A 21,956-nucleotide genomic window follows, 5' to 3' on the forward strand; every position below is an offset into this window, starting at 1 on the left:
GCATTTATGAGATGCTTTTCTTTAAATTATTTATTTATTTAAAAAAAAAATAAATCACTTTAGACAAGTGAGTCTAAAGTGAGCCTCCCTGCTGGTATTTTTCATTCTTTGTTGTTCATTGCTTTACTTGACCTCATGAGTCATATCTCAGCTTAAAACTAAAAAGTTAGAAAACATTTTCCCCTCTAGAACTGCCGCAGACAAACCACAGACCCTGTAAACTGTGCTGTGAGAGGAAGGAAGGTTAAAGTGCTGCAGTGGAACAACAACAATCTCACACCTTCGTGAGGCACGATGGGACAAACAGCTCTTCAGTGGCTCCTCCGTAAGTAACACGTGCTGTCTTGAAATCTTAATGTGTTTATTGAAGTAAATCTAATAATGAGTGGCACTGAGATAAAGGAAGATATATTTACTTTTACTTACTGACCAAGGTGGTTTAATAATGCACAGAGAAGTACACATGGCCAACTAAGGTCTTTTAACTAAGCTGTTTTCTGATGATTTTAGAGGTTCAGGTTTCAGATTTTCCGTTTAGTGCTGCAGACAAACAGCAATGAATTGTGTCAAAGGGCATTTTCAGTTCTTCCTCCAAAGCACACAGCTAATACAAACTGACATTTGTTGTTCAAAGCAAAAAAAATAAATCACTAAAACATGATGAATCATTTTGTTTTCTCCTCAGTTCAGATGTTTCTGCTTTGTGACACAACAAATCAAGGTTAGTGAACTTATTCTGTGACCAACTAACATAAGGATCAATAAAGCAAGACCAAAAACCTTTAACTAACACAAGCTGAGCAAATCTAGAGCTAGAATAGAGATGGATTAGACTCAGATGTGTCTGCTATGGAGGTCAAGCTTTAATAAATGGTCCAGAGAAGTGAGCAAAATTGCTCTAAAATTCAGAAGATCCTTAGAAAAATGTGTGGTTCGGAAAGTGAAAATACTGCTCCTGTTCCTTATTAATAATATTAATGGTTTCAACCAGTCAAGATAACACTACAGTAGAAGAAGTTCCTCAGTTTGTCATATAAGCGTGAACACAGAGAACCCAAAGTTTCAAACTGAAAGAAGCCCCACGTCAAAATGCTATATGTCATACGGCGTGAACTGAAGAGCTACATCAAGACAACAGAATCTACCTACCTATAGTTTTTTTTTTTTTAACAAATAGAATATTTGTTAAGGAAGAATTTATTTTTTACGTTATTGTTCAAAAATATAAATTCTCCCACAGCTCGTCTGACTGTGAGTCCCAGCAGCTCTCAATTTTTAAAAAAAGATTCTGTTTCTCTGAGCTGTGAGGAGGACGACAGCTCTGCTGGATGGACTCTGAGAAGAAACACAAGCACAAAAAAAAGGGCTCAGTGTGAGGAGTGGGGACAATTAACTGGTTCTTCCTGTACCATGAGCAGTATCGTCCTGTTGGACAGTGGAGTTTACTGGTGTGAGTCCAGAGAGGGTCCCATCAGTAACATGGTTAACCTGACAGTCGCTGGTAAGCTGAGTGTGTGGAGTTAGTGTTGATGAAGCTGTGTGTAAATGGATGAAATGCTGTAGTTTGTCTCTGTGTTGAGGTGGATCAGTGATCCTGCAGAGTCCTGTCCTCCCTGTGATGGAGGGAGATGACGTCACTCTGCTCTGTAAAACAAAGACCACTCCCTCCAACATCACAGCTGCTTTCTATAAAGATGGCTCCCTCATCAGGAAGCAGCCTACAGGTCACATGACCATCCAGCATGTTTCCAGGTCTGATGAAGGCCTCTACAAGTGTGACATCAGCGGTCATGGAGAGTCTCCATCCAGCTGGATCACTGTCACAGGTGAGTCTTTTGATTATTTTGCAGATTTTAAACCCAAAGTGACTCAAACTGATTACAAAGCCTGGTTTCTCTCTGTACTTGCAGGTTCCTCCACCTCTCCTCCTCCTCCATCAGCCTCCACTCACGCCCTCTCTTCCTCGTTTTCCTCTCCTCCTCCACCACCTCAGAGATCCTCTCCTCCTTTCTCTGTGATGGTGTATGTTCCCTCCATATTTGGGCTGCTGCTTGTTGGGCTGGTTGTACTGGTGAGACGATGTGTTCAGAGGAAACCTGAAGGTGAGACACACATTACTTCTGTTAAATTGTCACAGAATGCACAGGAAATTTTGTTGTGTTTGTGAGAACCTTTGCATTTTAATTGAAAGTTAAATTAAGTTAGCAACTGTATACAATTCTAGACTTCACCATTTCACATGAATCATTATATATTTAAAATGTATACATTTAATAAATATACAAAAACATATACAAAAATGTAAACGTTTTTGTTGTTTTCCTGTGTGTGAACTGTGATGCTACACATGAGACTTTGTGGTTGAAGAGTTTCGATGTGAAAAACATGCTGCCGTCCAGTTTCCTGTTTTCTGACTTAAAAAAGAAAAGAAATCCTTTTACATGTTGTTACTATTTGTATTGATATATAATATATTAGAATATAGATTTATAAATCTTAATGTTCCAAATGTTGGAATTGCAGCAGCATCAGTTCTGTTATGACTGAATTATTTGGTTTTGCAGATAGAGATCCTCCAGCAGCAGCCACCTACTCATCAGTGAGAAGAACAGCAGCAGATGACCAATATGGGTCAAAGAGGACTAAAGGTACAGAACGTTTCCTGCTAGATTCATTTTAAGGCAGAGAGGCTCACCGGAAATCAGAATATTGAACAATAAAGCTCCAAATATCACTGATGTTGAAATAACTGTTGTTTTAAAGCTGTCATATTTGTCTAAATCAGAAGTGATTATAAGTAATAACATGGAAACACATTTCAACATTTTACTGGTGAACAGACAAAATGCTGTAACACTTTCATGTGTGAACATTGATTCTCAGAATGAAGAGTTTATTGTGTTTGTATTGAAATTTGAATTAATAACATGTGAATGATTTGGAGGTTTGTGGATGTCATAACTGGAGCTGACCATCCTACAACACTGGTCTGTCATTGAGGTTTGGAAGCTTCAAATCTTTTTTTCTGTATGTACAGTCAGGTCAGCTTTAGTAATAAAGCTGTAATAATGGATTGCATTTATATAGCGCTTTTCGGGGCCCTCAAAGCGCTTTACAATTCCACTATTCATTCACACACTGGTGGAGGCAGCTACAGTTGTAGCCACGGCTGCCCGACAGTCAGGGCAGACTGACAGAAGCGAGGCTTCCATATCGCACCATCGGCCCCTCTGGCCAACACCAGTAAGCAGTAGGTGAAGTGTCTTGCCCAAGGACACAACGAACGAGACTGTCCGAGCCGGGGCTCGAACCGGCAACCTTCCGGTTACAAGACGAACTGCCAACTCTTTGAGCCATGATCGCCTTTGCATGATTTACAGGTCTATGGTGCAGAGCTTAAAAAGCTAGTTAGCGCTTTGATATTTCTACAAATCCACAAGTTTTTCTTTGAAAAGTTTAATTAAGAACTATCGCTAGTGTACAACTGGAAAAATCCACTAAAATCTAAACTTATATTACTATATATACATGATAATAGACTCTTCATGATGCAACCAATTTATGTTAATGATAAAGTAAAACAGTCAGAGTGCTAGCTTATTGGGGGTAGCACCTTGAATTTAGCTTTTCCTGATTATCCAAAATAAAAAATATAAGAACACCAACGAAAACTAGGAAATAATGTCATAACTAGCCATAAATAATACATCAACTTCTTACAGACCAATGTGTACATTAAAATCTGAAATGTAAAAGACAGTCCTGTTAACATAATACCAACACCTTAAGTTTGTCCACTGGACTCATGGCAAGCGGAAACATTCGGTTTTCTGTGCAGCATTTGAACACAGAACAGTTCAGCTCTGTGATGATCAGATGATCAAAGCCTCTTACTTTATATTACTTGGATTTTTTGGTTTCACGGCTTAGCAACGGGTTTTCTTTACAAGCTGCAAAATGTGAGTGTTACATCGTGTTGACACGCAAGCAGCTCTGTGGTCATTAAACTTCCTGTTTTGAGAGGTAAACTCAGCAGAGGTGTTAAAGTCACCTCAGGTTAAAGGGAGGACGTGCCGTCTCCTCATGTTTGCAGCTCTAATTCATGAAAACTCCATTTTTATCTCATCCTAAATGGTGAGTTTCATGTGAGTCACATGACTTTGTTTTGTTTTGCAGAGACTGATCCACATGCAGTTTATTCATCAACAGATGACGTCAGTTATGGAGAAATCACCATCAGGACAAACGGCAGGCACAGAGGTACAGCTGCTCTACTTTGATACTGACTGAAAGAAGTGAGGTCACATGAAGGTGGTTATCAGCTCCACAAGTCAGATCAGTCTTACTGTAAGGTTTATATTGTGGATTGTCATTTATGCTTAGAAATATATAACCATATATTCTTAGAATTATATAATTGATTGCATATTGATAGGATGACTGATCCTTAGCAGTCTGCAAAGCCTCTGTGTGCCTCCCAGAGCACTCTGGCATGCACACGCATCTTAAGGTCATGAGAGACACACACACACATACCTACACGACACACAGACAAGGTACTCTTTGTTCACATGTATGACTGTGTAAGACGTCATATGTTAATGAACCTATGAATATTCATGTAAGCACAATAAAGAGCAGTGCTACAAGGGAGCAGACGAGAGTGACTGGGGTTTGAGCGGAAGGAACGGCACTCGTCACAGTTCTCTCCCTCGTGCACGAGCGACACAAAGAGCTCTGGTGACTTGCGTCTTGCTTTTGCCATATTAGTAGAATTGTCTCGTTCCAGTGATGGGTCTGTGCCAGACAAACCCATCACTAACCATAACAGAAGATGAATTATAATATTAGAAATATATGAAGAGGTTAAACACACGAAATCTACAGCTGCTGGAGAGAAATCAGGGTCTGAGAGAAAAAGTGTTTTATGTAAATATAGTTTTTTTTAACCATTGTGTATCACTGTGAAAGTGGTGTAATCAGGTGTGATCATTAAGACTAGAATAATATTATTACAGGACAGAGAGGAGAGGTAGTTTGACTCCTGACATGGTAAATGGTCTGTATTTGTATAGCGCTTTTACTAGTCCCACCTAGGGACCCCAAAGCGCTTTACACACCCAGTCATCCACCCATTCATACACTCATTCACACAGTGGTGGAGGCAAGCTACAGTTGTAGCCACAGCTGCCCTGGGGCAGACTGACACATCTAAACTTTCTCTAATCTGTGTGTTTTTGTTCAGATCTTCCACCAGAGCCAGCGGTCATCTACTCCTCACTGAAGCTGAGCCACACACCTACACCACAGTGTGACCAGTCTGACCAGTGACGTCCAGCTGGCTGCCAAACACATCCCTGCTCTCCTCTCTATATTATTTATTTAATCATATCCTGTGCATGTTTACAGTCTTACAGCTGCCATGGACCAATGATGGGAGTGAAGCAGTGAATGGTACCGACTCTAATAATGATCTGAAAACATTTAAATTCAGTTATCATTTTCAAGTTGGAGATACCCAGTTGTTTTTCTTTTCTTTTGTTATCTTTATATATTCTTCTAATAAGTCTTCAGTCTGCCCTGTAAATATGTTGCAGTAATCCACTGCTGTGAAGACAGACATGAATGTCAGACTGGCCTTTCAACTTTTGTTCAAGTGGAGGTTTAACAGCAATTAAACCTCCACCTCTCAGCTGCTGTCTGTCTGTCTCTTCTAATGGTTAACCTGCCGATCGACTCCCAAACAGCCAACCGTCGAGCTTTGCTGTAGGTGGTGGCACCATTATTTATTATCAGAACATTCAATGACCACAATCTGATGTGTGTTACCTTCAGCTGTGTTTAAACACAGGCTTATAAATCAGGCGTCTTATTAGTTATATGCTGACTTACAAATTACTAAGAACATGTGTTAGTAAAACTTCTTTAACAAAGACAAAGTTGTTTGTCTCTTGAAGCTCAGTCTGTTCACGTGAGGCAGCAGAAACATAAGGACAGATTGTGAAACTTTTCATTCTTTTTTTCCGCTGAGGAGTGAAAGTCAGTGTCATCGATGTTGGCTTTGTAATTCACTCAGGCCCCGTATAGGCCTTGGATAGCAATGATGTTTGGTCAGCACACATGGGACTCTTAAATAAATGTCTGTCTTCTGTACTGTCATTCTTCAACACAACAGCAAAGCAATGCAAACACAAGCTTACAGGTGTGCAGTTCAAAAACTTGTAGGCATGTGAATTTGGTCTGAAACAAATACAAAAGGTGCTGAATATAATGAACATCCAAGTCATAACTTATGTTTAATTAACTGTCTAACAGTAAAACCAGAAGTCCAAATCAGTATTTCTGTGTATGATCATCTTTAACCATACATTTCATGCTCATCAAAGCAAACAGTACTTTATATTTAGCTGTGCTCAGTGTGTGGTGGTTTAATAATTCCAGTAAAATCTGATTGGCTGCTGTAGACAGACCAGAAAACGATCACAGCTGAAAATGGACAAGAGAAGAGCCGATCTGTTGGAGTAATAGCTGGTCTGGTAGTTCCTGCTGTGATTCTTGTTGCTGCTGTTGTTGTTTTTTGATCCATAGAAACCATAAAGGGTAAAATCAGGATTCATACCAACCTCCTGTTTAAATGCTTTACTGCTGCTCCAGTTACTCCAGTGTTTTCACTCGGGACAAACTGAAAATGATGACAGTAGTTATGATTATTGTTAAACATGTCCAGATTTTCGGGGTTTTTCTAAAGGACATTTATTTCTTCTTCTTTTTATTTCTGGAAAAAAAACCACAAATGGAAAAATCAGAATGAAGAGGGCAGAGGGAAAGTTTAAAGAGGAAGTTTGGGAGTCTTTTGTGTTCTTCACTCCACTTAACTGACCATTTTCTGTGAATGATACATCAAACACTGCCCGACTGTTATGGTGTTTAGCCCGATGCAGAACTTTTGCCTCATTTGTTCCCTGGTTTAATTCTTGTTCTTGGTTTGATTTTAATCTTACTGTGAATATGATGCACTAACCCTCTACTGTAAAGAACAAAAATAATAAAAAAAAAAAATAGACTGTTGACTGTTTAACAGCGATTTATTTTTTCCTCTTTTCACAACAAACCTGCTGAATCAGCGCCAGATAACACACAGCAAACCCTCTTTGCTTTGCTTCAGGTCATCAGGTTATTCATTACCAGAGCAATTAGTGATAACAATCTGATTTGTGCTTAAGGTTAAAAAGGCTTCCTCACAGCTATGTGCTGACTTCTAATAAACTCAGACATAAAACCTCTTTTTTTAACCAGAACTTACAACAAAGATAAAAGCTGTTCACCTGTTAAAGCTCAGTCTGTTCAGCGGTTCCCAAACTTTTTTTGCTGCCTCCCCCCTCCCCCCTTTGTTTTACAAGAAAAATGCCCCACACTTTGGGAAGCTCTGCTCTAAGACAACAACATGGACGGTTCTGGGACAAGCTGAAGATGGCATTTATACAAGGTTCTGATTAAAATCTGTAGAGTTTACCTGTGATTCACTGTAGGACTGTATATTCCTTGTAGAAAATGTAGAATGTAGAAAATCAAACAGCACCCAATTTCATTCAAGTTATAGTCCCACCCCCTGTCTTGGCTGACGGAAGAAGTAACACGGACTTTCTTCCCTTCATTCATTCCAGCATTAGCTCTAGATGCTAGACGTTTAAGTAAAAATCTGAATTTAGCAATAGATTAGCCGATTAAAAACAAATTTGGAACATCATTTATAGAAAACGAAAAAACCATCGCCGTGATCGGCGGATCTATGCTCAGGAATGGCTGTTTTGATAACTGCGTCACACTTGTGGATTTTGTTTTCTATCTTCCTCCTGAAGTTTACTTCTGCAGGTGAGATGTGCTAATAATCCTTTCTTACTTAATGACATGCTTCTTCGTTTGCTTTCTGCTCTTTTGTTGCTGCTTTCTGCTGCTTTTATTAGTGAGCACTTGACATATTTTACCTACATAACCAGCCAGGAGGTTACTGACGTCTATTCATTCATTCATTTGCTGATCAGAGAATAAAAGTGATCACTTATTAGTGGTACATTCAAATAGTAATGATGCTTCCTGTGAAGAGAACAGAAACCATCTTCGTGGCTGTTCTGTTCTCCTAATCTTAAGGAAAAGAGCTTTATTGCACAGTATAGCACAGGATGAAAGTGAGTCATTAGAGCCATTAAAACGACCCCTGCTGGACATAGAATAGAATAAACCTTTATTATCCCACGAATGAGAAATTTAATTCCTTATAGGAAGAGGAATATAAAATATAGAAGGAAGACACAAAGTGATCTTATATACACAAGCAACTGAAATTCATATGCACAGATAAAAATGTTCAGAGACATGTACACAAGTGTGGGGGGTGTATGGATGCTCCTGGTGAAATATACATTGTAAAACAAGCTGTGAATGAGTAGCAGCAATTAAAAACATATTATATGTCAGTTAAACAGGTGATGAGTAAGATAACCATGTTAAACTGTGTTACAGAGTAAGTAAGTAAGTAAGTGACCTGTAGTAGCGCTCCTTCCTACACTGTGGGTGTAAAAATTCTACTGCTGAACGAGCTGCTTGTACAGTCTCATACAGTCAGTCTCGACTTAGACCCTTTTTATAGAGTGCATTTGTGTTCGTGGACCAGTCCAGTTTGCTATTGAGGTGAACATCCAGGTATTTGTACTCCTCCACCGTTTCAATGCCCAAACCCTGGATGTTCACTGGTGTAATAGGGGATGGCTTCTTACTGAAGTCAATCACCAGCTCCTTCGTCTTGCTGGCATTGATGCAAAGATGGTTCTGTTCACACACAGCTGACAAAGTCATTGATGACCCCCCTGTACTCCAGTTCATTTACCTCCGACATGCGACCCACAATGGCGGTGTCGTCTGAGAACTTCATGAGCTATACTAAAACTTGCTGATGTCAGCATTGTTGTGGAAATGGAGTGTATTACATTCATTTGTTTCTGTGCATTCAGTGGCGGTCCTAGCCTTTTTGGCGCCCCGGGCGAACACTCCCTCTGACCCCCCCCACACACACACACACACACATATAAAACATATTAAGGATTGTACATTAACATAAAACTGTTGTCGAAATTCACCAGAGAAACACACACACGAAGAGATGAAGAGAGGGAGAGTATGCATAGTATGCAAACGGCTACCAAACAGCCATCATAATTCGTCATACAATGAGAACAGGACAAATCAACACTTGACAATGACTAATTAATATTAAAATCTGTAACATAATGTTTGGAGTTTAGTCTGTTACTGTTACTATTTTTACCCTTTTTGTTGGAGCAACTGTAACTCACATAATTTCCTTAGTAATAAAGTATTCTGATTCTGATTGTTTCAGGATGACCTGCCATTATCCAATCACACATCTGCTTACCTGTATCTTTTGCTCGTTTCTCTTCCTCTTCTTTTCTATTTTTTCTAAACTGAGCAGCTGATGGCTTTGAAGTTTTCTTGTCCATCTTCCATTGGTTTTAATTTTGGACTGCAGTATGAACACAAATCCCCCAACTCCAGGATCACCATAACCTAACCTAATAGACCTACACCTTAGTTCACAGATTCACTTTGTCTAAACAGGCGGTTTGCCGATGCCCGTGATGCCGCCCCCCACCACGATGCCGCCCCGGGCAACCGCCTGTGTCGCCCGTATCAAAAACCGCTACTGTGTGCATTTAAGAAGTCGTATAAAGTTATATTGAAAAAATAATTTGTTATTTTTTAATTGAACTGTTTTAGATAAACAGCACTAATTTACCATCTGCCATGATTGGAAAACACTGTCAAGAATAACATATGTTGTTCAGTTTATTAGGAACTAGATGTAAAACTATGATATTAAGGAACATTTAATACTTGTGTGGTGGTTTGACCAGTGTGAACAGTTATACCTGGATCCCTTTAACCTCTCTGCTCAGTGTTGTGTCCTCTTTCAGACACGACAATTGTCACAGCTGAAGCTGCACAGAACGTCACTCTGCCATGCCGAGCTCCAAACAACAACATCAGGGTTCTACAGTGGAGCAGAGATGGCCTGAAGGCAGAAGACATCTTTGTTTATCGGAACAAGATGGTTGATCCAGACAACCAGCATCAATCTTTTAAGAACCGGGTGGATCTGCAGGACAGACAGATGAAGGATGCAGACGCGTCTTTGATTCTGAGCAATGTGACGATTCATGATAATGGAACATACAAATGTCGTGTCTTCATGGAAGAAACACGCTTATGGAAAGTCAGCAGCATCACACTGAGTGTTGTTGATCCTCCAGGTGAGTGAGTAGAGTTGAGTGTGTGTGTGATCAGAGGTGAAGCTGCTTCCTGGTTATTGATGTTTGTTTCTAAAGATGTTGTTGATGAGACTTTGTAGAAAGCAGCTGGTCTGAGTGATGTGATCAGAGTGCAGTAGATAATGTCTGACAGCAGTTTGAAGAGGAAATGGAACTAAAACTGTTTTCAATTTGTGTTCAAGCTCATTGATATGTGTCTCTGTAGCTCTTCATACTGATTGGCTGTTGAAGAGGTAAATCTTTAACCTCTCTGTTCTGTGTTTTTCATCTTTCAGGCCAGAAAACCATCTCAGCTAAGCCTGGACAGAAGAACATCACTCTGCCATGCCAAGTTCCAAACAACAACACCAACGTTGTAAAGTGGTGCAGAGCTGACCTGAAGCCAGAATATGTCCTTGTGTACCGGGATGGACACTTTGATTCAGCCAACCAGCATCCATCTTTTAAGAACCGGGTGGATCTGCAGGACAGACAGATGAAGGATGGAGACGTGTCTTTGATTCTGAGGGATGTGATGATTAATGACGCTGGAACATATGAGTGTCGGGTCTTCAAGATGGGAGCAAACCGCAAGAAGAGAGCTTATCAGGGTGGTGACCTCATCAGCATCATCAACCTGAAAGTTGATCCTCCAGGTGAGTTAGTTGGGTGTGTGTGTGATCAGAGGTGAAGCTGCTTCCTGGTTGTTGATGTTTGTTTCTAAAGATGTTGTTGATGAGACTTTGTAGAAAGCAGCTGGTCTGAGTGATGTGATCAGAGTGCAGTAGATAATGTCTGACAGCAGTTTGAAGAGGAAATGGATTCTGTTCTGTTCTTCACTCATCACCTACCTGACAGCTGACACCTCACACCTGTTTCTCACCTGCAGGTCAAGGAGGAAGAGACACAGAGGATGGAGGAGAGACCAGCACATTTGTTGGACTGAAAGTTGGTCTGGTAGTTCCCGCTGTGCTTCTTGTTGCTGCTGTTGCTGTTTTTTTGATCTACAGAAAAATTAGCAACCAAAATCAGGATTCATACCAACCTCCTGTTGAAATGCACCACGTTTGAAACATCTCAGAGTTTTCCAACTGAGCTCTGAGTTTCCTGCTGTTTCTCTAATTTCCAATCGTGTCACTCAGCACAGGAACAAACAGATGATCTGAGGAATCATGAAATTTGGTTTTCAGGGTTTTTCTAAAGGGAATTTATTTCTGGGATTTATTGGGGATTCTGTTCTTCACTCACCACCAGCTGACACCTCACACCTTCTTCTCACCTGCAGGTCAGCCAGGAGGACATGGAGGGTTTGTGGGACTGGTAGTGACTTTATTCTTGTATGTAATGATTTGATCTCTAAAAGAAGAAGAGCAAATGGTGCGGAATGTGTGATTTCTGCTTTTCAGAGATCCCCTTAAAGTCTAAATACATGGGGAGGGTTAATTAATGGCTAATTAAAATGCATCACTTCTATTGTGCATCATATAATGGATCTATATTTTAGATAAAAGTGATGGTTTAGGATGCAATGCAGTGGTTGACAGTCTTAAATAGGGATGGGTATCGTTTAGGTTTTATCCGATACCGGTGCCAAACCGGTACTTTTGAAACGGTGCCGGTGCTTAAACGGTGCTCAAACCGGTACTTAAAGAATGGAGAACACAAAATTGGTCTAAAAACCTCTCACGTTCAGCTGTTTTTTTTTTGTAAAAAGATAACAATGTTAGCCTTTTCTGCAGCTATAGGGCATATATGGTATCATTCTTGGTTGGAAGCAGTGCTTAAACAATGGAAAAAACACAAACTTTGTCCAAAAACCTCTCATGTTTTGGTCTTTGGTCATTTTAGCCTTTTTGGCCAGGGTGAAGGGAGTATCTGCCATCAAACAAGAAGACAGCCGCATATAACTACGACGGTGTTTGCTAGTTCACCTTGCATTAATGTAATAACGTGGTTAGCCTACTCAACGTAAATTACACACGAACAACATTAAGCTACTCACGCAGAGAAGAACGGCTGCTGCTGCATCATCATCCTCATCATTTCTGCTACAGTGGCAGGGCTAGGGGCCAGGACTCTACCCCTTGTGTTTTTGCGGGATGTTGCTAACTCCGGTCCGATAACAGGCACCACACCCGCGGTAGATGTGCTCGGTGTGAGGTCTCGCAGCAAGCTATCAAATACGGCGCATTTTTCGGCTTTAAAAAAAACGCTATGCGTCGCCAGGTGTTTCATCGGATTTGAGGTGTTACCTGCTTTGCACAGTATCACAGTATTACCTTAAAGCACTTGTTGCAGTTTGCTGAGTTTGCATCTTTTGCTGTGAAGTACAGCCAGACTTTTGACCGCTTCGCCTTGGGCATTTTTAATCTGTAGCTCTGCTCTAAAAGAACGTACGTACCTGGACCCGCCTACTATCCTCGGAAACGTAAAATGATTGGCTAGAATCTAAAGTGTATCACAGCTCAGGAAAAAAAAAGCACCGAAATGTGCGCTGCTTTTCGGTCTGCTTACTACCGTTTATGTCAGAACCGGTGCCATCGTGGCACCGGATAATGGTACCCATCCCTAGTCTTAAAGCTCTTTTTCTTGTTTGGCATGGGGATGCATCTTTGACAACGCTACAGATGTGAAAAATACCTCCAAGTGACACACATGACCTTACAGTCATGTTGACTGTCATGAACAACTTTTTAAAATAATATTTATAACATATTATAACTTTTTAAACTTTACACAGTAAAGATCATTATTAAGAGTTATTTGTGTCTTTACTGTGTAAAATTTTGCTAAAAAAGACTAATTTTGTTTTATGTAAACTGAAGTTAATCCAGCATGACTGGAAAATTCTACAAAATGGAACATCTCAGTACCACTTACGTCATAGTATTTTTCAAATTGGTTTATTTATTTCATTCAGCAGGTACTTGAACTTCTTTCAGTGGAAAATGGGATCAGAAGTGTTACAAACAACCTGTGTTGTAGATTTTACATTTGTGAAACTTTGTTTTTGTGTGTGTGTGTTTGCAAACCAACAATTTGTCAAAGTAATTTATGTTTTTTTTCTTTGGCTTGAGTGTTTTATAAGACTGTGAAGCCATAAATCCTGTGATCTTTATAAAAATACTGTTGCTGTTTGTGCATGTGTTTGTCTTTTTGTCAAGTCAGACATGAAACCCTATCAGGTATCAGAGTAAAAATGCTGGTTTTCACTTATATTTAATTTATTTTGTTGTTTGTTTCTCACCTCTCCTCCAGGTGTCTTTTTTTTTTTTGCCCAGTTTTCCGGAGAAAAGTGTGCAAGGAAGAAGGGGGGGGGGGGGGAGCTATATGCTGATTTTATGACTTACAAAGCAGTTTCCCTCATGCACTGTCTGTCTTAACCTGTTTTCGTTTTCTGTGAATGTTACATCAACCACTACCCGACTGTTATGGGGTTCAGCCTGGTGCAGAAGTGTCACCTCATTTGTTCCCTGGTTTAATTCTGTTATTTGTTTGATTTTAAGCTCCCTGTGAATATAATGCACTAACTCACTGCTTTGAAGAACCAAAGGAATAAAAAAAACTGGACTGTTGACTGTTTAACAGAGATTTATTTTTGCATCATCTTACAGCAATCCTGCTGAACCATCGCCAAAGAACACACAGCAAACCCTCTGAGCTTTGCTTCAGGTTATCATGTTATTCATTATCAGACCAATATTTATTTAGAAATTGTATTTGAACTCAGTAAAAGGCTTTTTCTCGCTTACGTCCCTTTTCTAAACCAGAGGGCATATAGCACACGCTGGATGCTGAAACTTATCACACTGTGATGTTTGTTATCAGAGAATCAGACTGCACAAACCCCTCTTCCAGTGTGTCTAAGGCCCACTGAAGAGCTCAGAAAGGACACAAGGAGAGAGGAGTCAAGGAAACAGTCTCAACAGAACGAGACATCAGCGTCTCAGAGCTTCATTTAAACTGTTGTAATTAAATAACATTAAATTACAACTACAATATAAATAGTTTCAGCCCAGCTTGTGTTTCATGTTCTGGGCTACTTTAATTAGATAAATAACATGAGTCAATGTGGCAGACAGCAGAGAAACTTGAATCTTCACACGCAGAAATGGTGAAGTCTGATCAACTATAAGAATGGGAAAAAAAAAACCCATGGATTGAAAATGACTTCTCCCCTCACGGTTTCGAGCTATTACTCTTTTTTAATCTAGAGGTTAAAAAAAAACAACTCTGACCTCGAGAACGATTGATGTTCAGGTAACAGGCAGGAGGACGGATGAGATAAGGAGGCACAAATTAGAAAGAGTCCTCAGTGTTCCTATGCAGCAAGAGCCAATCAAACAGAAGCAGGAAACATATTCAATTTACTGGAACACTGAGAGACATGTCAGTAATGCTGCTGCTGCTTTAATCTTGATCACCGGATAATGCTATTGGCTTGTTTGTAGCCACGAGGAAAAATAAAGAAGCTTTTTTTTTCAGATTGAAGTGTCAGTGAAATCAGGGATCCTTGTGGGGCGTTAGTGACAGCTGTCTGTTTTTAGATTTTTCTGTCTCTGTGTTCAGCAGCAGAAGATTCAGACTTCAGCCTTAGAAAGATCTCAGACATTTGAATCTGCAGTTCAGCAGGAGGATGATGTGAATCTCCACTCTGTTGTTCATATCTTCTGTACATCAAAAAAAACCCAACAACAAAAAAAGCAGCAACGACAACAAGCACAGCAGAAAGTGTCAACAGATCCGTCCTCCTTCTCTTACACACTAATCTAATAATCACAAATTTCTATTAAATACTTCTAATTGTATGCACTACTTACCTGTATTTAGGTGTAAAAGACAGCTAAGAATACTTCATGGTAGCATCAGCCTATGGGCTAGGGACCCTAGCTGACATTGCTAAGAGTAAGTATGAAACTGTGAGAACCTTATATGAATTATATTAGAAAGACGGAAATCTGAATGCAGGAAATTTGTGTTAACTGAGTGTGTGTGGTTCTATATGTTTAATAAAAAAAAAGTCTAACAGATTTTTAAAAATCAATCACTGTGCATTATTTTGACTGATGTATTTGAAATACAGAAAGAACTTAGACAGGATTTTCATTGCTTTAATCTGGTAATAATGTGTTTGTTTGATTTCTGAAACATTTAAAAAGCATTCAGCATTCAATAGTTGTGCACACACACACACACACACACACACACACATATATGTATGTATAAAAATAAATAAATAAATAAATTCCCCACTCGCCCCTGTGGGCGGTCAATCCTTCAAGCTCGGGTCCTAGGAACAGCGCAGTGGGAGCTTGAGGGTCCTGCGCTGTATCTTAGCTGTTCCCAGGACTGCGCTCTTCTGGACAGAGATCTCCGCTGTTGTTCCCGGGATCTGCTGGAGCCACTCGCCTAGCTTGGGAGTCACTGCACCGAGTGCTCCGATTACCACGGGGACCACCGTTACCTTCACCCTCCACATCCTCTTGAGCTCTTCTCTGAGCCCTTGGTATTTCTCGAGCTTCTCGTGTTCCTTCTTTCTGATGTTGCTGTCATTCAGAACCGCTACATCGATCACTACGGCCGTCTTCTTCTGTTTGTCTACCACCACTATGTCCAGTTGGTTAGCCACCACCATTTTGTCCGTCTGTATCTGGAAGTCCCACAGGATCTTAGCTCGGTCATTCTCCACCACCCTTGGGGGCATTTCCCAATTTGACCTCGTGACTTCCAGGTTATACTCGGCACAGATGTTCCTGTACACTATGCCGGCCACTTGGTTATGGCGTTCCATGTATGCCTTGCCTGCTATCATCTTGCACCCTGCTGTTATGTGCTGGATTGTCTCTGGGGCATCTTTACACAGCCTGCACCTGGGGTCTTGCCTGGTGTGATAGACCCCAGCCTCTATGGATCTTGTATTCAGAGCTTGTTCTTGTGATGCCATGATTAGTGCCTCTGTGCTGTCTTTCAGTCCAGCTTTGTCCAGCCACTGGTAGGATTTCTGGATATCAGCCACCTCCTCTATCTGCCGGTGGTACATACCGTGCAGGGGCCTGTCCTTCCATGATGGTTCCTCGTCTCCCTCCTCTTTCTTGGGTTTCTGCTGCCTGAGGTATTCACTGAGCACGCTGTTAGTTGGGGCCATCTTCGTGATGTATTCTTGGATGTTCGTTGTCTCATCCTGGACTGTGGTGCTGACACTCACCAGTCCCCGGCCCCCTTCCTTCCGCTTAGCATACAGCCTCAGGGTGCTGGACTTGGGGTGAAACCCTCCATGCATGGTAAGGAGCTTTCTTGTTTGATGTCAGTGGCTTCTATCTCCTCCTTTGGCCAGCCTATTACCCCAGCAAGGTACCTGATCACGGGCAGGGCGTAGGTGTTGATAGCCCGGATCTTGTTCTTACCGTTCAGCTGACTCCTCAGGACTTGTCTGACCCTCTGCAGGTACTTGGTGGTTGCAGCTTTCCTAGCGGCCTCTTCATGGTTCCCATTTGCCTGCAGGATCCCCAGGTACTTGTAAATGTCCTCTATGTCTGCAATGTTGCCTTCTGGTAGTTTGATCCCCTCCGTTCTGACTACCTTCCCTCTCTTCAAGAAAGTATACTCACTGCTGGGCCTTCTTCACCTGATGGGAGATGCTTGTGGACCATGTGGCATCTGTTCAAACAGATAAACAGTCACATGCCAGAGAAGTGTTCCAGATAAAATGGGGCCGAAGAGGACACCGACAGCTGAGGAAGTCGAGGACATTAAAAAGTCTCTTGACTTCATAATGGAGGAAATTTCCACTATCAGGTTGCAGCAGAAATATATCATTGAAATTGTGGAGGAGGTAAAGCTCCTCCGCATCCAAAATGCCGAAAAAGATAAAAAGATTGCATACCTGGAAAGTAAGGTCGCCGACCTGGAACAATACTCCAGGATAAACGACGTCATCATCACTGGACTCCATATTAAACCCCGGTCATACGCTCAGGCGGTGACCGCTGACAGCAATGAGGAACCTGGAGAGCTTGACATTAGCTACACGGAACAACAGGTGGCTGCTTTCCTGCGATCCAAAGGGATTGACCTGGACTGTAACTCTGTCGAAGCATGCCACCCTCTTCCCAGGAGGAACGGCAACATACTAGCTATTATATTAAATCTTATTTACAGGCAGTTCCTGACATGGACAGCTAAAGACCCCAAAGTAAAATGATTGGATGCCCCTATTTGTTTTAAAGCTTATCTTTAATTATTTTATCTTATGTTGCTGATTGTTAGAAATAAAACTACCCAACAATAAAAACGCCAAAAAAATCACTTTTCCTATGATAAATCTGTAATAACTATAGGGCTGCACATGTGCTGGAAAATCATATATTTTTATTAGTTTTCTACACTGATTTTACATCTATTTACATTTTCTACATGTATCCCTTGCTCTCTTTCTACTAAACTTCTTTTTTACCTTTTCCTAGTGTCCTTCTTCAGGCCCTGCTTCCAACCTTTTCTTTCTTTCCTCTTTCTTCCTTTTTTCCAGCAAATATCCAAATATCCTTTACGTCTCCCTTCTTTGTTTCCTTTTGATGTAACATCCGTCGCTTGTATCTGTGAGTGGGCCTGAGTAGGGGTGGGCGGTATAAACGGTATTTGGTAGAAACGATATAAATTTGGCCAACGTTAGAGATTTTGACTATACCATTCTACCGCAATAGTGCATGTTGATGGTGTCATCAAGCTGCTCCTGTTTTGGTCGAAAGCATATGGCAGTGGCTGCAAGCATTATCATCTGCAAATTATGCCGGGTGACAATATGGGGAAAGCAAAAACTGCGCTTCCTCCACTCCACTCCACAGGTAACTTCCTGTGCGATCGGAAGTGAATGATGTAACGGTAACCAACTTGATGTACAAAAAAGACGGAAGAAAACGGAAAACTAAGGCTAACGAAGAAAAGGGAGAGAAGAACATGGTTAAATTGTACCAAAAATTAATGGTTCTAGCTACAGTTGACAGGGGAACAAGGTTTGTAATGTACATGATTTAATTTGAGCAATCTGAAATGCATAATATGTATTATATAGTTTAATAGAAAACGGTTAGACCAGCGTAATGAGCGGTTAAAATAGTGTTACATAAATAACATGGTAATTGTTTTATTTGTTTGTCTAGCTCTTACGTTGGTTTGTTGTCTGATACACGGCAAGGAATAATAAAGGTCATTCAACAACCATCAGTTCTGGCCCTCTCAGTTCGACTGGATGCTACATTAATAACTAACCTGGTATTGTGGATGGATTATCTCAGTTGGTCTCCTGACTGAAATTTTGTCCGTGTGTAGCATCCTGCTATGCGATTGCATTTGTCTCTAACCACCAGAAACCCTCACGTTAACTTTTATCGAGTGGAAAAAAGTTGATGTTCATCCTCCAGCTTCACTTACCACTTACTGCATGTGTATTTAACTCTTCAGTCTCTCTGTGTTCCTCCGTGGTAGCTGTGTCTTAGAGTCTGTTGCATGGTTTCTTGGTCATGTCCAGTAACGAGTGCTTTAGTTGCCAGTGTCTTAGTTCAAGTATATCTTTTGTTTGCTCTTTTAGGTGTTTTGTAGTTTTTACTGAATTAAATTTTCTGAAGCATTGACGCTTGCATTGAAAAATGGTTCATTACTTGAAGCTTTTCAACACAATCCTCTCTGGTGACATCTGGTGTCCAAATAGATGAAGAACAGCTTGATTCTACAAATTATAATGAACTGCTTGATTATGATTGCCCACTCTACAGAGCTCAATTGACAGCTTGTGTTTGATATCATGTGACAGTTCTGTTTGATACTGGTTTTATATGGTGTTTTAAACATGTGGTGGTGGTGGTGGTGGTGGTGGTGGTGGTGGGGGGGGCATATGTTATATCAATTTTAATAATAAATCATTGACGGAAACCTTCCTTGTGTGTTCTCCATGTGCTTGTGACTTTTTGATGTTTTTTTACTAATAAAAAAACTATAGCAATGTACATCACAACCTTATAGAACGGGGGAAGGGTTACCTGATGGCATGACAGGCAGTAAATTAATCTGAGAAGGTGCATTACAAAATAAATGGCCGGACCAGTGGTGAACATTGCAAATTAGCTCACATAGACACATTAGTTGTGCCGCTTCTTAATGACGGTATCTTAGCTAACAACCCCAACTACAATATTCAACTTGTAATTGGCTAAAATCACTTAGCCTACTGGTGAGAGGGATGTTGCTAGCTGGCAGTTTTTTCAAGCGATGTTGAAATTTCCACATTCCGACACTTCAAATGCTGTCCGCTCAGCGCAGCATCAGCACCACGGAAATCCATAGACTCGAGACAGAATTCACAATGTGTTTTCGGGACTTTCAGGTGGACCAATGTTTTCTTTTCTCATCAAACCAGAAAGCTTTAATGAGCAGCTGGATTTGTCTCTCTTTAACTGTCTGGACACAGAGGACTTCGAAATGCAGCTGATTGAACTGGAAAGCTCGACTCTGTGGGGGTCAAGGTTTGTAAGAAGACGAACACAGCTGGAATCCACAGCTGTGCGTGCTCATGGAGCTGCATTTTCACCTGATGGACATCACTACCTGACAAGTTTAACTGTCTTCAGAACATTGCAGAGGCCTTATTGACAGTATTTGGCTCTACATATCTGTGTGAGCAGATTTTCTCTCACATGAAGAGTGTCCTCAGGTAGCCATCTGAATGCTGGACACTTGGAGACCTGTGTCTCTGAGTGGGAGACCAGAGATCATATTAACATGTGTCTCTAACATGTCACATTGGCCCAGTTTATTTTCTTATCATTGTTGTGAGGAGACCATAAATAACATTTGCATTTTCTGTTGTACAGTTCATTTGCTGTTATGGATAAAAAGTATTTTTTTTCTTTCTAAACAGCTGATAACTATTCGCTGACGGCTGAATAGTTATCAAATGGAATTCTATGAAGTTATTCTATATAGTGTGTAATTGTTAATATAGAGCGTTATTAAATTTATTGCTAATGCAATCATATAGCACAGTGACCTCTGAGGAAATTTTAGATGGCACTCATCATCAGAAAGGTTGCTGACCCAAAAGGTACATTTATATATGATATACTATAACTTTTATAACTATATTTATAGTCTATTTCGTATGTACATTTTAGACCTGGGAGCAGAATTCTGATGTTTTTTATTTAGGAACAGGCCTCTCTTCCTGACTCCATGTCTCTAATTATGTGACACACTGGTTTCGCTATCTCTCACACAAATACCACCAATGATTTAATTCCTTATAAACCAGTGAATCGGGTACTGAAGCAGTGACGTGCCGAATGAAGCTTCAGATGTCAGGTGACTCTGTTTGGACGAGCCACGGCTCGGCACAGTTTTTCTGAAGCAGTGTGTGCACCGGAGCTTTATCTTCAAATGGGCTATCACTGGTGTGCAGTTTGTTTGTTTGTTTTTTTACTTTGTTTTAGTTAATTATCAAAGCAAACAAAAGCTGCCTCTTTAAATTAATCTTTTCTTTGACTCCTGCGTTTGGGTCCTACCCTTGCCTGCCAGACTGCTCACTATGACAACCTCCCGGTTGCATCTTTAGTGACTTTATCACAAGATTTAGCTGAATTTCATGCTTATCAAATGCCCTGTGATAATATTGACCTGTCTATGGTCCATATCTCATCTTAACTTGACAGCTGAGTAACTATCTGGTTTGAAAATATATTTCATTTAGCTGAACTTAGAAGCAGAAAACTAGAAGACTATTAATGCATTTCTTAAACTGTTGCTTCACATGTGAGTAAAATACAACCTGATATTATGGGTCCTGTTAGATTTGTATTGTTGATTGTCATTTATGCTTAGAAATATCTACTCATATATGCTTAGAGTTTTATAATCAATGTCATGTTGGTAGAGGTTTGATCTTTAGTAGTCTGTGGAGACTCAGTGTGCCTCCCAGAGCACTCTGCCATGCACACACAACTTAAGGACAGGAGAGAGGTTATATCTGCTCTTACTGATAACACACACACACTTACACAACGCACAGGCAAGGTACTCTTTGTTTGTATGTAGACGTCATATGTTAATGAACCTATGTATACTCATGTAACCTCAATAAAAGATCAGTGTTACGGGGGAGCGGACGAGAACAACTGGGGTCAAGCGAAGGAACGGCGTTTGTCCAGTTGGTCTCCCTCGTATACGAGAATCATAAAGAGCTCTGCTTGGTGGTCAATGCTTTTTGCTGTGTAGTTGAATTGTCTTGAACATTCCAGCGAATAGGTTTATGCTATGAACCTATCAGGTCCACTGTCTTTTTTTTTTTTTTTTTTCTTTCTTTCTTTTTTTTCTTTCGTCTCTTCTTTCTGCTCTTTTCTTTTTTTTTCTTCTTTTTTTCTTTTTATTCTTTCTTTTTTTCTTTTTTTCTTTCTTTACCCACCGCCGTCTTTTTCTGCTTAGGTTAAACATGATATATAAGTCACTTAGATAACTTAAAAATGTTATTGTTTGTCTTTTTTCAGTATTTTATTTATTCCTGAGTAAATCGGTTTGGCTGAGATTAAAGTTATAGTTTTTACACAGCTGAATAAACGTCAAGCTAGATAGCAAGGAGCAGACGGCTGAGTT

The 21,956-nt window shown here is 40.4% G+C and overlaps 3 protein-coding genes across 5 annotated transcripts in view; 2 read left to right on the forward strand and 1 right to left on the reverse strand.

Moving 5' to 3' along the window:
- LOC146521460 (uncharacterized) overlaps nt 1-21,956 on the reverse strand; it is an 81,809-nt gene that overhangs the window by 8,575 nt on the left and 51,278 nt on the right. The window lies entirely within an intron of this gene.
- Nucleotides 118-7,322, forward strand: LOC146521462 (low affinity immunoglobulin gamma Fc region receptor III-like). Its single transcript, XM_085155102.1, has 8 exons — nt 118-325; nt 686-721; nt 1,241-1,501; nt 1,581-1,826; nt 1,911-2,102; nt 2,565-2,648; nt 4,177-4,260; nt 5,246-7,322. Exons 1-8 carry the CDS (start codon nt 295-297, stop codon nt 5,329-5,331), a joined length of 1,020 nt encoding a protein of 339 aa, XP_085011228.1. The 5' UTR covers nt 118-294; the 3' UTR covers nt 5,332-7,322.
- LOC146521463 (programmed cell death 1 ligand 1-like) overlaps nt 7,453-21,956 on the forward strand; it is a 283,173-nt gene continuing 268,669 nt past the window's right edge. Inside the window, exons 1-4 of one of the 3 annotated variants that reach the window (XM_085155109.1) lie at nt 7,453-7,872; nt 9,972-10,325; nt 10,619-10,978; nt 11,212-15,407. In XM_085155109.1, the coding sequence (XP_085011235.1) occupies nt 7,800-7,872; nt 9,972-10,325; nt 10,619-10,978; nt 11,212-11,393 (969 nt within the window). In that variant the 5' untranslated portion in view covers nt 7,453-7,799 and the 3' untranslated portion in view covers nt 11,394-15,407. Of the gene's footprint in view, nt 7,873-9,971; nt 10,326-10,618; nt 10,979-11,211; nt 15,408-21,956 lie in introns of those variants that run through there. The other 2 variants (XM_085155108.1, XM_085155110.1) reach the window with 2 other exon arrangements.

Source organism: Neolamprologus multifasciatus, chromosome 3 (genome assembly GCF_963576455.1).
Source record: "Neolamprologus multifasciatus chromosome 3, fNeoMul1.2, whole genome shotgun sequence".
NCBI lineage: Eukaryota > Metazoa > Chordata > Actinopteri > Cichliformes > Cichlidae > Neolamprologus > Neolamprologus multifasciatus.